The sequence below is a fragment of the Pollicipes pollicipes genome, unplaced genomic scaffold (assembly GCF_011947565.3).
Source record: "Pollicipes pollicipes isolate AB1234 unplaced genomic scaffold, Ppol_2.1 Scaffold_6686;HRSCAF=7923_pilon_pilon_pilon, whole genome shotgun sequence".
Lineage (NCBI taxonomy): Eukaryota > Metazoa > Arthropoda > Thecostraca > Pollicipedomorpha > Pollicipedidae > Pollicipes > Pollicipes pollicipes.
The window spans coordinates 22,947,381-22,962,684 of NW_023596921.1; the positions used below are offsets into that span (position 1 = coordinate 22,947,381).

Below are 15,304 nucleotides of genomic sequence, written 5' to 3' on the forward strand. Positions count from 1 at the left end.
CCAGAACATGTGCTTGAATGCTTGCATATTGTGAAAATGTCGCGTTTTCTTCCCCACGTAGGCTCGCGTCAATGTGGGGCGACGTAACGCCTATGTCACGCATCATCGTGTGTGGACTCTGTGGGCATAACATTGTGTTAGCATGATTCTGCTTTCAACGTGAATATAGTTTAACTGTTGGTTGTTCAGTGCTTTGGGCACTAGATGAAGTGCACTAGATGTTCTCGCAGGAGTTTTCGAATGTCCTCAGCATTCACACCCATCGGCATTGGCAGTCAACGCGATACAAAAAAGGCGCACCTCGTCGGTGGTTTCAACCGTAAATATGAATATATATTCAGTTTTTTGCACAATTAAGATGACACCTGAATACATTTACATCACATGGCAGAAAACATTACTGGGGGCCAATATTCGGTTCCTCAAACAGATGGGACGTGCCAGCAGGTATCCCACAAATGATCCGATCAGCGTCATTGTCAGACGATGGCAAATAACTCCCAACCTGATGCAAAGCCACGCATTGAACTTTCACGCTGACTGAACAAAACCTGAATCCCGCCGTGGTTTCACCCACTGAACATAACAAACAATGCACACGGAGGGCATTCATTGTCGGGAACACAAACAAAGTACAACTGAAATCACCGAGATACAAATGAAATCACAAACAGCCCGTCGCGCAGGGAACAGACGCGATCGGGTATGGCGCGCACACGAACCATGGGAGCGCGGCCCAACGTCTTACGCCCACTGGACCGGTCGCTGTTCCCTGTCCGCCGCTTCTGCCCTTCATACAACACAATGACGAACTTCCCACACGCACCACCATCGCCGATGATAGTGTAACGCCACTGCCGGTGCAGCTTTCACCATTATCCATACCTTGTCACACCCCATCCTCGCCGCTACCGGTATGTTCCACTGAACACGGCACAAGTGGAGCGCCCGCCATTGCCAGCACCAGCGTAACGTTCTGCGGCCACCGGTACTTCCCGCTGCAGCGTCCCACCACTGCCGGAACCGGTGCAGCATCTCCACTGCCGCCCGCACCAGCGACGTGGTCTGCTACCGCCGGTACATGTTTAGTGATCGCAGCGGGCTTTATTTTTGTATAAGAACTGATCCAAGTTGTTTAATGTATGCTGTCTCTTCCACTATGTTGCAACGCAGCACACGTCCCAGCGCAGACGGAATGGGAAAATGTTTGCCAGTCGCCGACGCGCCCTACCGCCAGCAACAGGATATCTTCAATACACGTGCACCATGCCGAAAAGGAAAACCCAGAAGAGGACGTAGGTGAACATGCCGGAGAAGAGGCCGCCCGTCAGCAATGACCTCCGACTGACGAAAAACCGGTTCCACGACATACCGGCTTTCACCAAGAGAAGAACCTGGAAAAACATGTATCTTATTCAGATCACACACACAAACACACAATACATATACAGATACACACAAGTCCACAAAAAAACATTTTGATTGCCGCAGTGAACACTCACATATAGCCCACAAAGACCCATTTCTCGCATCTGCTTCTAGCGCCATTGTGTGTGTGTTATTGGGGCTGTACGACGCACTCAGCTGCTGAGGCTATATGGCGTCGCCTGCCTCTCACCCTGGCAGGAAGGGCGGGCACCGCGGAGAATCGAACCCCGTACCTCTGGTTTCCCAGACGCGCAATGGCTAACGCAGACGCGTTAACCACTACACTACCGACACCCTCTTCTAGCCCGATTTCAACACTTCACACACATTTGGATCTACCAGCAATATGCTGTGATTCTGGATGCATTTGTGTATTGGTGTTCTCGGGCGCCGACTGCAGTGGTCATTTGGCGTCCATTTCTGAGCACACTAGCGACAGTTATACCGTGCACTGTGGAGGCTAAACGAACGTAAAAGGTAATGGAAAAATGCTGCTGAGGCATTCACGCACGATAACATCACAAAATACACCCAGACTGGAAATTCGTTTAGTCGATAAATGAATTAAAAGCTGGTGAACTAATAATCACAGCAAAGGATGCAGCAATAGGGCAAATTCGGGAAAATTTAGACGTCGTCAATAAAAATCTGGACCACACGACAGCGTATAATCCCGTGCTTTCGGTCAATCGAGACCATGCCAGGAACTGCTGCACTGCATGCGCCACGATCTGCAGCTGCCACTCCCTAACATGCACCCGCGAAGCGGGCGGGGCAGTGGACCTCGGGCCATCGTTCTTCAAGTTACTCATAACGAAGAAACTGGCATATCTGATTTCAGTGTATTTCCGCACAAAAACCTAACGCTTTGTTTCGAAGAAGACCTAAAACGGTCACAATTTAAGTTATTGTCCAGGAAAGTTCTAGGTACACGAGGTCATGGGGTCAGAACATGGACAGCCAGACTAGCGAACTATGCTTCGTAACCTGATTTGACTAAGACAGCTTTGACCAGCGGTCGCCAGAATTGGACAAAACAAAGTTCCTCACCGCATGTAATATTTGTTCATGGACCACACTGGACCACGCGGCATGTTTTATTTGTCCCAAATATTGTTACTCAAATTTTTCATTTCAAGGGTCTTACAGGCGACAAATTTCGCCATTCCTTTCGAAGACCGTTAATGTTCAAAGACCTTCTGGTAAGTGTTAGCAGTATCATATCTAGAGTTTTCCAGCCGCGAGTCAACGGCCAAGTGATATCACTGATTCACTACAGCACCAGAGTGCATGGAAACTAGAAACGCGATAATGCACTCTACAAAGCATATCCGTAAGCTGTTCAGCTCATACACAAGGCTGGCTTCGGGGGACGTAAACACAACACGATCGTGTGCACACCATGTGAGGGCTTACATGCTCACATGCTTACATGCTCGAGATATCACGGCAATGCAAATGCTCTACCACTGATCAAAAGGTAGATTTGAGCAACTTAGCGTGTCGAAACCGAATCAGTTAAACGACAGACCGCGCATCCATTCTTGGAAGTATCTCACGATGACGTGAAGGAGATGATGTAAGTCACCACTTCCACTGGAAATGCTGATGAATGTTTTCGAACTGGGGGGGGGGGGGCAGGGGGAGGGGGCCACTGGCGCTGCACGTTCCACTTCTCTCACTCACCCAAAGTGTGACATTGCAGGCGATGAAGAAGCAGAAGCCGTAGAGCCCGGTGAGGCCCAGGATGCCAGCCGTCGAGCCGCCCAGAGCCGCCATCGACGTACGGCAGTACTCGATCACGGCCGAGTTGCTGCGCACCGCCATGTCGCTGTACATCAGCGCGTCTGTCGGCGCAAGCGTCTCAGTGAAACGACGGTTGCTGGGCGCCCAACGCCGGCGGGTGGCTCAGGTACAGCTGCCTCCTCAAAATGAATGCTGCAAGCATCTCACTGGGGGAAAATAGTCATGCAATAATTTAAGCTGGTGTGCTGCTACCATGTATTGCATACCACATTATCCATCTCAAAACAGAAGGATAGCTGCCTCACTGTTGTCCCTATGCACATATCCTTAGCGCTGTATGTAAGCACACATAAAGAAACCATCATATCTGATTTTGGCTATCCAGCCTTGTAATCCTACACCCAATTGTGTGCTCTCACCATTAGAGCTCTTGTCAACCTTTGCTCGGATCTTGTTGCTAGTCATACTTGTTGGTTGAGTTAGTTGACTGGTGCAATAAATCTGTGAACATAGGATCCAATTAGCTGGAATTCTGATCATGTTTCAAAAGTTTGAAATCAAATACCTCCAGCAACATGACACAATCACAGACAAAAACATGTAATCTATGGTTCATCTCTGACCGAGTTCTCACTCTGTCTCCTGGTTCCGAGCAGATCACTTGGTGGCAAAGGGTTGGACAAGCATGCATGGTATATGTATATGATGACACACAAAGGCTGCACTAATTCCTTGGAGTTGGAGTATTGTGACACTATTAATGAAGAGAGCAATGTGAGAGGGTGAACCATCAGTTTCATTTGTGATGATGCAATGTAATGGATGCTGTAGTGTTTGAAGATTTTGCACATACCAGTGTGCACATAGGACTTTCCTTGAGGACATCTTAAAGCTTTGAAAGAGTCTCATTGGTGTCTAGAGCACCACTCAAAGTTCTGCACGAAACTGACTTCTACCTCAAAAAACTGGTGTGCATTATCATTTGTAAAGAAAATGCTGGTATGTTCATTTATTGCACATAACATTCTTATGAGATCAAAGGCTTCTATGTTACATTAATGCTACACAGCAATGCTTTTGCTTTAAAACCTTACACACATTGTCAATCCCACTGTGATAACTTATACATAGCATGACTTCCACTCAAGATCCATGCACAGCAGTAGTACCCACCACAAAACACTCACTTCAAGACCTTCAAGACCTAACTAAACAAAAACCCTTACTACAGACAGCACAAAATTGGTATTCTTCAAGTACTTCACCTTTTTAAGAAGAAGAAAAATCTCCACCGCGAGCGTTTTACGCGCAGTGCGGCACGGGCTCAACCAGCTCGCGTTAGCAGGATTGCCCGACTTTGAAATCATACAATCCAAACGACATCTTTAGCACCAAAAATAAAGAGCAGGCAATTAACATTATACACTACGTCGTTTCGACCACTGCTACTCACGATGCTCGCATGATTGCCTATCATCTTCAAGAAATAACCATCTGATAATATAATAATTTCGGCCACAAACAGGTCATGCGATTTTTAACACGCAGCCGACGATTTATAGCATGTACTAAAAGGGCAACATCAGCACCAAATTACGTACATTCGAGCAATTAAGAAAAGTATCCCAGTTCTTCACATTCGTGTCTCGAATTGATATTTCCAAACAGACAGCACAGAGAAAACCCAACAATGTCGGCGGAACTGAAGCATTTCCAGCAGTCTTAAAAAACGGACCAAGCCACGGGAACCAAACACCGAAGCCAAGCCAACGTTTTCGGTACGGTACATTGACGTCTATTAGCGCAGTGCATCTCATACACGAGTCCGGATAATGTGATTCACACTGATTAGGACCAAACACATCGTGACGACATTGTCGCTTAAACTACAACACTTGGATTCAATTAATATGACTACTCCGTTTGCCGTGACATGCTGCCATCATGTCGTGCAGAGGGACTGTCGTAGTACCCTCTTAAAGTAGTGCACCTCTTGTACAATTCCAACGAGCAAGGCTTGAAATCGCTCTGACATCCAGAGACATACTCTGCCGAGATAATATGCCAACAGCCACCCTAAGGAAACGGATCAAGCCTCGGGAAACGAAGACTGAAGCAAGGCCAGCGTTTTCGGTGCGGTACATATACGTCTGTTAGCGTAGTGCATCTCACACACGAGTCCGGATAATGCAATTCACACCTTTAGAACTGAACACGTCGTGCTGACAATGTCGATGGAACTGCAAGACTTCGGTCCGATGAATAAGACTCATGCATTGCCGTGAGATGCTGCAATCATGTCGTGCAGAGGGACTGTCGTAGCACCCTCTTAAAGTAGTGCACCTCTTGTACAATTCCAACGAGCAAGGCTTGAAATCGCTCTGACATCCAGAGACATACTCTGCCGAGATATTATGCCAACAGCCACCCTAAGGAAACGGATCACGCCCCGGGAAACGAAGACTGAAGCAAGGCCAGCGTTTCGATACGGTACATATACGTCTATTAGCGTAGTGCACCTTACACACGAGTCCGGATCATGCGATTCACACTTATTAGGACCAAACACATCTTGCTGACGATGTCGGTGGATATGCCAGACCACGGTCCGATGAATAAGACTCATGCATTGCCGTCAGATGTTGCCATCATTGGCGGACGGACTGCAGTAGCGCCCTCTTCAAGTAGTACACCTCTGGTATAATTCCAATTGGCGGGACCTAAAAACCGCTCTGACATCCAAAGACATACTCTACCGAGATAATATGCCAATAAAAATCCTAAGGATACGGACCAAGCCTTGGAACCGAAGACTGAAGCTAGGCCAGCGTTTTCGGTACGGCACATATGCGTCTATTAGCGCAGTGCACCTCATGCACGAGTCCGGATCAGGCGATTCACACTTATGGAAATTAAACAGATCGTGCTGACAATGACGGTGGAACTGCGAGACTTCAGTCCGATGAATAAGGCTGATGCATTGCCGTGAGATGCTGCCATCATGTGCGGACAGGCTGTAGTAGCACCCTCTTACAGTAGTACACCTCTTGTATAATTCCAATTGGCGAGACCTAAAAACCACTCTGAAAGGCAAAGACACACCCCGCTGAGATAACATCCCGACACGAACCCTGAGGAACGAAGCCAAGCCCCGGGAACCGAGGACCGAAACAAAGGCAACGGTTTAGGTACGGTACATATACGTTTAGTCGTGCGGTGCACCTGAAACAAGAGCCCTTACAACGCGATTCACACTAAGTAGAAATAAACACATTGTGCCGACAATGTCGGTTGAGCTGCAATGGTTTGATTCAATGAATAAGACTCATGCACTGTCGTGGGATGTCACCATCATGTGCGGACAGACTGTAGTAGCATCTTCTTAAAGTAGTGCGCCTCTTGCATAATTCGTTGGCGAGGCCTAAAAACCGCTTTGTCATCCAAAGACACACTATACCGAAATAACGTATCAACAGCAATTCTAAGGGAACGGACCAAGCCCCGGAAACCGAAGACCGAAGCGAGGCCAACGTTTTCGGTACGGTACATATCTATTTATAAGCGCAGCGTACCTTATACCATCGTCAGCAAGATGTGTTTAGTCCTAATAAGTGTGAATCGCATGATCCGGACTCGTGTGTGAGGTGCACTACGCTAACAGACGTATATGTACCGTACCGAAAACGCTGGCCTTGCTTCAGTCTTCGTCTCCCGGGGCTTGGTCCGTTTGCTTAGCGTGGCTGTTGGCATATTATCTCGGCACAGTACGTCTTTGGATGTCAGAGTGGTTTCTAGGTCTCGCCAATTGGAATTATACAAGAGGTGTACTACTTGAAGAGGATGCTACTGCAGTCCGTCCGTCAATGATGGCAACATCTGACGGCGATGCATGAGTCTTATTCATCGGACCGAAGTCTTGCATATCCACCGACATCATCAGCAAGATGTGTTTGGTTCTAATAAGTGTGAATCGCATGATCCGGACTCGTGTATGAGGTGCACTACCCTAACAGACGTATATGTACCGTACCGAAAACGCTGGCCTTGCTGCAGTCTTCGTTTCCCGGGGCTTGGTCCGTTTTCTTAGGGTGGCTGTTGGCATATTATCTCGGCAGAGTATGTCTCTGGCTGTCAGAGCGATTTCAGGCCTTGCTCACTGGAATTGTACAAGAGGTGCACTACTTTAAGAGGGTGCTACGACAGTCCCTCTGCACGACATGATGGCGGCATCTCACGGCAATGCATGAATCTTATTCATCGGACCGACGTCTTGCATTTCCATCGACATTGTCAGCACGACGCGTTTAGTTCTAATAAATGTGAATCGCATTATCCGGACTCGTGTGTGAGGTGCACTACGCTAACAGACGTATATGTACCGTACCGAAAACGCTGACCTTGCTTCAGTCTTCGGTTTCCGGGGCTTGGTCCGTTTGCTTAGCGTGGCTGTTGGCATGCTATCTGGGCGGAGTACGCCTTTGGATGTCAAAGTGGTTTCTAGGTCTGGCCAATTGGAATTATACAAGAGGTGTACTACTTGAAGAGTGTGCTACTGCGGTCCGTCCGCCAATGACGGCAACATCTGACGACAATGCACGAGTCTTATTCATCGGACCGAAGTCTTGCATATCCACCGACATCGTCAGCAAGATGTGTTTAGTCCTAGTAAGTGTGAATCGCATGATCCGGACTCGCGTGTGAGGTGCACTACGCTAACAGACGTGTATGTACCGTACCGAAAACGCTGGCCTTGCTTCAGTCTTCGTTTCCCGGGGCTTGGTCCGTTTGCTTAGCGTGGCTGTTGGCATATTATCTCGGCAGAGAACGTCTTTGTGTGTCAGAGTGGTTTCTAGGCCTCGCCAATTGGAATTATACAAGAGGTGTACTACTTGAAGAGGGTGCTACTGCAGTCCGCCCGCCAATGATGGCAACATCTGACGGCAATGCATGAGTCTTATTCATCGGACCGTGGTCTGGCATATCCACCGACATCGTCAGCAAGATGTGTTTAGTCCTAATAAGTGTGAATCGCATGATCCGGACTCGTGTGTGAGGTGCACTACGCTAACAGACGTATATGTACCGTACCGAAACGCTGGCCTTGCTTCAGTCTTCGTTTCCCAGGGCGTGATCCGTTTCCTTAGGGTGGCTGTTGGCATAATATCTCGGCAGAGTATGTCTCTTGATGTCAGAGCGATTTCAAGCCTTGCTCGTTGGAATTGTGCAAGAGGTGCACTACTTTAAGAGGGTGCTACGACAGTCCCTCTGCACGACATGATTGCAGCATCTCACGGCAATGCATGGGTCTTATTCATCGGACCGAAGTCTTGCAGTTCCACCGACATTGTCAGCACGACGTGTTCAGTTCTAAAGGTGTGAATTGCATTATCCGGACTCGTGTGTGAGGTGCACTACGCTAACAGACGTATATGTACCGTACCGAAAACGCTGGCCTTGCTTCAGTCTTCGTTTCCCGAGGCTTGATCCGTTTCCTTAGGGTGGCTGTTGGCATATTATCTCGGCAGAGTATGTCTCTAGATGTCAGAGCGATTTCAAGCCTTGCTCGTTGGAATTGTACAGGAGGTGCACTACTTTAAGAGGGTACTACGACAGTCCCTCTGCACATGATTGCAGCATGTCACGGCAACAGAGTAGTCATATTAATTGAACCCAAGTGTTGTAGTTTAAGCGACAATGTCGTCACGATGTGTTTGGTCCTAATAAGTGTGAATCACATTATCCGGACTCGCGTATGAGATGCACTGCGCTAATAGACGTCAATGTACCGCACCGAAAACGTTGGCTTGGCTTCGGTGTTTGGTTCCCGTGGCTTGGTCCGTTTTTTAAGACTGCTGGACATGCTTCAGTTCCGCCGACATTGTTGGGTTTTTCTCTGTGCTGTCTATTTGGAAACATCAATTCGAGACACGAATGTGAAGAACTGGGATACTTTTCTTACTTGCTCGAATGTACGTAATTTGGTGCTTATGTTGCCCTTTTAGTACATGCTATAAATCGTCGGCTGTCCGCGTGTTAAAAATCGTATGACCTGTTTGTAGCCGAAATTATTATATTATCAGATGGTTATTTCTTGAAGATGATAGGCAATCATGCGAGCATTGTGAGTAGCAGTGGTCGAAACGACGTAGTGAATAATGTGAATTGCCTGCTCATTACTTTTGGTGCTAAAGATGTCGTTTGGATTGTATGATTTCAAAGTCGGGCAATCCTGCTAACGCGAGCTGGTTGAGCCCGTGCCGCACTGCGCGTAAAACGCTCGCGGTGGAGATTTTTCTTCTTCTAAAAAAGGTGAAGTACTTGAAGAAAACCCATTTTTGGACCAACCAAGCATAGATGGAGAACCTCTGCAGATGATTATCAGGGAGATAATTATTTGTTGAACTGTTCCCCAGACCAAATGTGGCCCAAGTTTCATCTAAAAATGCAATGGCTGGAGGGGTTGCGGCACACCGACTATTTACGTCATCTTCTTGACATTCCAACATATGATCTAAAGCATATCCACACAGAACTAACCATCCAACCCTCACAGCTCCACTTAACCTCCTCCCGCTTAACATCAGGATCTATATTCAAGACGCCGAGGCAAGCCCTTAAATTACCGACAGCGCAGAGCACAAACAACAGCCACCTAATGTCAACCTTTTGTACGCTATCTTACTTGATACGGCCTTGATCTCACCCTAATATAACGTACCGACACCACTGGAGGACCTTATCCAGGGAACAAGTATCTGGCAGAATCCCACTCGGAAACCTTCGGCAAACTGGCGCAGAAATGCGCCATGATATAGAACTTACAATGCCGACATCAGCTGTTTGTTTTCTTTGACGCCACTCCAGCTAATGCTGTTGGAGCCAATGTTGACATTAGTATCTTTCGGTGCAATATAAATATCGAACATTATTGGAAATTGCGAGGATTGAGCTATAAGTAAAGCGCTAGAACTAGTTTCAAATGACAGTCATGGTCAGTTTGCCAGAAAATACTCGTATTTTGACCCCTGAGCATCAGTTGATTCCGAAATACCTTATGGTGCTCGGGAAATATAAAAGGCACTAGGCCTGTAGGTCCCGATCTCGTCAGGCTCCCGGTCCGGTAACCAGTCTCAAATTATGGGAAGGTTCAGTGTGGGACGTCATACACGGTGTCGACCAATACATATCAAGCCTAGACTTGAACTGTCCAACTGAGGTCGACGACATGACCGGGTGTGGAAGAGCGTTCCAATCGCTGACTACCCGCGTGCTGAATGAGTTATGACAGGCGAGAGTCCTAGCTCGAGGTTTTCTGAGCATCCATTGATGTCCTCTCGTCACCTCCGAGTTGTGCCTTGTCAGGAACTCCTCTTCCGGCAGCGACATACCCCCGTGGAACAGCTGGTACACCTTTACCATGTCTCTCCCACAACGACGATAGTACAGCGAGGGCAGCTGAAGGAGTCTGAGCCTCTCGGGGTATGGCTGGCGCCTCACTTCTTATACAAGCCGGGTAGCCCGTCGCTGAACCCGTTCCAGCCGCTTCTGGCCAAGTTTGTCGAATGGGCCCCAGATGACGCTGCCATACTCTAAGTACGGACGTACTAAGGTCTTAAAGAGCAATGGCAACGTGCGAGCGTCGATGTTGGCAAAAGACCGCCTCACGACCGCCGGCATTGGGTTGGCCTTGGAGATCGCTTCCACCGTCTACACATGGAACTGGAGCCGGTAATCCACGAAGATCGCGAGGTCCTTCTCGGTGAACTCGACCGCGATTTCGGCGCCGTCCAAGAAGTACGTCAGCCTCGGGTTGCAGTTCCCGATGTGCATTATTTTGCACTTCGCTGCACTAAAGGGGAGCAGCCACTCCTTTGACCACTTGGCCAGGGCGTCGAAGTCAGCCTGCAGAGGTGAGTTAGTCAGGGGCCTCGGGACACGACAGATGACCTTGGTGTCATCCGCAAACATCTCGACCACGTTTCGCACTTGTTCTGGCAGGTCGTTCACGAGAATTATGAACAACGTTGGTTCAAGTCCTGATCCTTGCGGGATGCCGCTGACGACATCGGTCCAGTCCGACTTCGAGTCCTGGGCCCGCACTCGCTGCCTCCGGTGGGTAAGAAAAGCCCTGATCCAGCGTAGCAAATTATCTCTCACACCGTAAGCATGAAGCTTGGAAGCAGACGGTTGTGAGGCACGGAATCAAAGGCTTTGCTGAAGTCCAGGTACGCCACGTCCGCCGGCTCTCCATCCTCTGCCGCGGCGCTCCATTCCTCCATGACCCGTAACAGCTGGGTGATAAGAGACCGCTTAGGGAGAAATCCATGCTGGCTGGAAATGCGGCTTTTCCATACAAAAATATGGTGATGGCTACTGATATGAGTCTGAATCAAGGCACGATACGTTCCAACCATTTGAAATAGTCAAAACACTAATTTTAGCGCTATGTGTGAAACGTGCTTATCTCGGGCATGTGTATATCTGCGTCAGCGAGTTGCGGTATCATGATCATGAAGTGCCCTCTATAGCAGCAGCGACCTCTATAGAGGACACTACTGTAGAAAAACTTTTCTCGCTGAAACACAAATGGAAGGGCCCATCATGATCCTGTCATGACCAATCGTTATATGTCGGAAGCACACGTGACAGGGCGCGATCAGACAGAATCGGACGTCACCGACTGTGGTCGAAAGGAATCGGACGGGACAAACACCATCAGCCGGGACTAGTCGAAACCGGGTAGTACAGCACGAGATCAGGCGGGGCTGGATTAAGCATGGCGCTATCAGACCGAGCAGGATGAAACCAGACAAATTTTGAGGTGACTTTTAAGAAAGCTGCTACCAAACGCCCAAAGAACGACGCTGAAATAAAGTCTTCAACTGTTTTGCAACATCACCTGGCTCTCATCGGCTGCGCGGCGGCACGCAGCTCTGGTATCTCCGGTGTTTTACGTTGGAGAGTGGGAGGGCAGTGGGGTACGAGAGCGGCCGCAGAATGAAGGATGGCGTCTGTCGTGCAAATACGCTGGCAGTGAGCCTGAGTGTGCATTACGAAGTCCTGGAAGCTCCCACATTACCTGAACCCACTCCAGAGACAAAACTATGGTACTTGATACAGGGGCGGATCCAAGATTTCGTTAAGGGGATCACGCAACATTGTAAGGCCCTAGTTGTTTGATGCCCCCCCCCCAAAAAAAAGCACTCGCATTCATGCCATTGAATTTTAAGATAGACAATATATATATATATATATATATATATATATATATATATATATATATATATATATATGGGGGGATGCGGATGTGCGGGTGTTGATAGATAGTAAAAAGCAAATACCGGACACCCACCTTACTGTGCGCAGCCCAAGAAAGCTGGGCACGCTACGCATGAACATACTTGAAGCTCATTCATTTGCTCCAGATGATGGTGAGTCCTGTCATTTTAGGTTAAGTATGTCGGAAAAGCAGGCTAAATGAACTAAGGTTAGATGCTAAATATCATCAAAATAAACAGGAGCATAGTTATCAGCTTATTTTCGGCTAGCCGGCTGGTGGATGTCATCAGCTGATGGTTCATGGTTAATACAGAGTTTTTCCTTCGTTATAAAGGAGTGCAAGATATCCACAGCATTCAGATGTACTAAGTATATAACACACATGCATGATAAGTGTCGCGCGTTTAATACCCAGAGGAAATGACACATAAGACGTCGGTGGCACGTAAAATTGTCTTCGACATTTGCGCGTAAAAATTCATCGGCGCATATCCCGCTGCTGCCTTAGGCTGAGACACCAAAGCCAATTGGGACGGAACTCGAGCGATCATGCGTACCGCGGGGGTCATAAAAGAGGCTGCCGTTAACTAGTATAGGGTCCGCGAGCAAGCGAGAAGAAACCAAGACTAACGTGGTTGGCCCCTGAACGATCGGTTGTGCCCGGGCAGGCCAACACCTAGGATCCCGGCCAGAGCGCAGGGCCCTCTGAGCAAAGGAAATTTTTCGAAGACCAATGTAATGAATCAATATTCTTGAGCAATCACCAATGCCCGGGGAAGATAAAAGAAAGAGTCCCTGTAGAAGAGAAGGGTTCTCAGCAAATGAGATTAAAGGGAAAGAGCCCAAGCTCAAAGTCAAGAGGGCCCCTGAGTATCGCGTGGCTCAGTACCTTACCTTGCATGAGCCCTAGGAATTGCACGACTCAATCCGAGCAAGAAGAGAGAACCCGACAGCAATGTGAAGGGCCCCTGAGCAAATAAGTGTATCCTGGCATATGGGGCCCCGGGAAAAGCGTATAAAGCCTTTCGAGTGGGGAGAATCCGTGGCGGAAAACCTGACCGATCAGTAGTGCGCAGACATGTGAGCAGATAGTGTCCCAACAGTAGCGTAGGCCCCTACGAGAAAGTGCAAAGATATCAAGAACAGCGTAGAAGTAGACATATAGCACCCAGGCAACAGCGTTAGGCCTCTGGACAACGCAATGAGCCCCCAAATTTCGCCCAATCAACACCTTTATCAGCGAAGAATTAACTTTGCCTGCTTATGGGCTCTTCACTTTTGCTTACAACTGTGCTTGTTCGTCTGCGGCCCAGGTACGTCCAATTTTGTTCTGATCTGGTGTTGAAAAACTGCGTCCGATCGGCCGCTTATGTGCTCTTTTGAACCCTATGCATCTCCTCAGGACACGCGGAGACATGGTCCCGTGCCCTTCCCCCCCCCTCCCCCCCACACTGTATCCGCCACCGGCCTGAGTAGCTTAATAGATGGGCCCTGTCAACATAGGCATACGAAAGTTTCAAAAAGTGGGGGGTGGCCAAGCTCAGGGCTTACTTCAGGAACTTTTTCTGGAAAACAATCCCGATGACCGGGGGGGGGGGAGGGGTTAGAGATGGAGGTCATTGCTTTTTATTCAAATGTAATAACCGATATTCTAGATATGTATCTAGAGCTGTTTCTCACTGATGCACAGCCTTGCCTATCCGAATCATCTATGCTATTCGACAAACAAGGCTATCTAGCTCCCCAAGATTATTCGTCCATTTCAACGTTGCCTTTTCTAGGGAGGTGAAGTCCCACGAGCGGGGAGGCATTTTGGTTCATTGAGGAGGCATCTGTCTCCACAGGGTAGATGCCCAAATATGGCCTACGCAAAGGCTGGTGGGAATTTTGAAAGTGAATCGATGGCTCACAGAACAAAAGATTTTGCATGCGCCTGCATTTCACTGGCTGCTTTTCAAGAGATAAGACTTGTCGAGGCATTTTAGGCGGAAACGAATTCGGAAGCTTGAAACGGCCAAAAACCACGTGACAAAAGCCAGAAAACTGGAGATTCTCCTTTGAAAACCAATCCGCAGAATGAAGGCCCTTCTGTCATACATTCCTTGTCTGAGCCCTGCTCCCGTCCACCGTCGGTGGCCACTGTCCTTGCCTGGCTGTCTCCGAATGGCTGACCGCGAACTGATGGCATGGCTGCTTTGTTGCACATTTGTAGATCAACATTGCTACCAATTGGGTGTGAAACATGTGTTGGACATCTGCAACAGTACCTCTTTCCGAATTACCTTCCCTTACACCACACCACCCGAGAAAAATGACCCCGGAAAGATGCCTACCGTAGGTGTGAATTGGCCCAACGGACATTTAATTACCCGCCATTAAATGCAAATGACTTGATCTGCTTTTGTGTGTAGGCAGGGGGTAGCCAGAGTCTTGCTAAGAGGAATTCAGGGTTGACAAAGGCCCCTCTTATGGTGGTCTCCCAAAATTTCCGGATGTAGTTTACTTGTTTACGAGAGATACAGTTTTCTTCGTTTCATTACGATTTCTATGTTGTAGTCAGAACAGAAAGCGGAGGGTACCATGAGATCAATTCTGTTCACGTTTTAAGGTAAATAAATTGTAGAAATCAGGCGTTTAACGACCGCATGGAATAAATCACGGGCGTCTTTTACTTACAATGGCTTAGTGGACTCTTTCTAAACCCATAGAATTCGGAAAGTTTTCATAATCTTCTATCTGCGTTCTACAGACATTGAAGACATCGCAAAGGTGGATTGTAGATCGATATGTTTGATCGAAATTTGAGGGTGAAAATTTTGATTGTAGGTCGAGTGGTCAACCATGTACATTA

General features: G+C 48.1%; 1 protein-coding gene across 2 annotated transcripts; it reads right to left on the minus strand.

The window, feature by feature from the left end:
* Positions 1–300: 300 nt before the first annotated feature.
* Positions 301–9,956, minus strand: LOC119107696 (ER membrane protein complex subunit 6). Of its 2 annotated transcripts, none has more exons than XM_037231235.1 (4): positions 9,893–9,956; positions 3,594–3,675; positions 3,115–3,275; positions 301–1,394 (listed from the first exon to the last, which is right to left on the minus strand). In XM_037231235.1, the coding sequence occupies exons 2-4, from the start codon at positions 3,637–3,639 to the stop codon at positions 1,251–1,253; spliced, it is 351 nt and encodes a 116-aa protein (XP_037087130.1). In that variant the 5' UTR covers positions 3,640–3,675; positions 9,893–9,956; the 3' UTR covers positions 301–1,250. The 2 variants fall into 2 exon arrangements, with proteins under 2 accessions (XP_037087130.1, XP_037087129.1); XM_037231234.1 differs by having other exon boundaries at positions 9,878–9,910.
* Between the last annotated feature and the right edge of the window lie 5,348 nt (positions 9,957–15,304).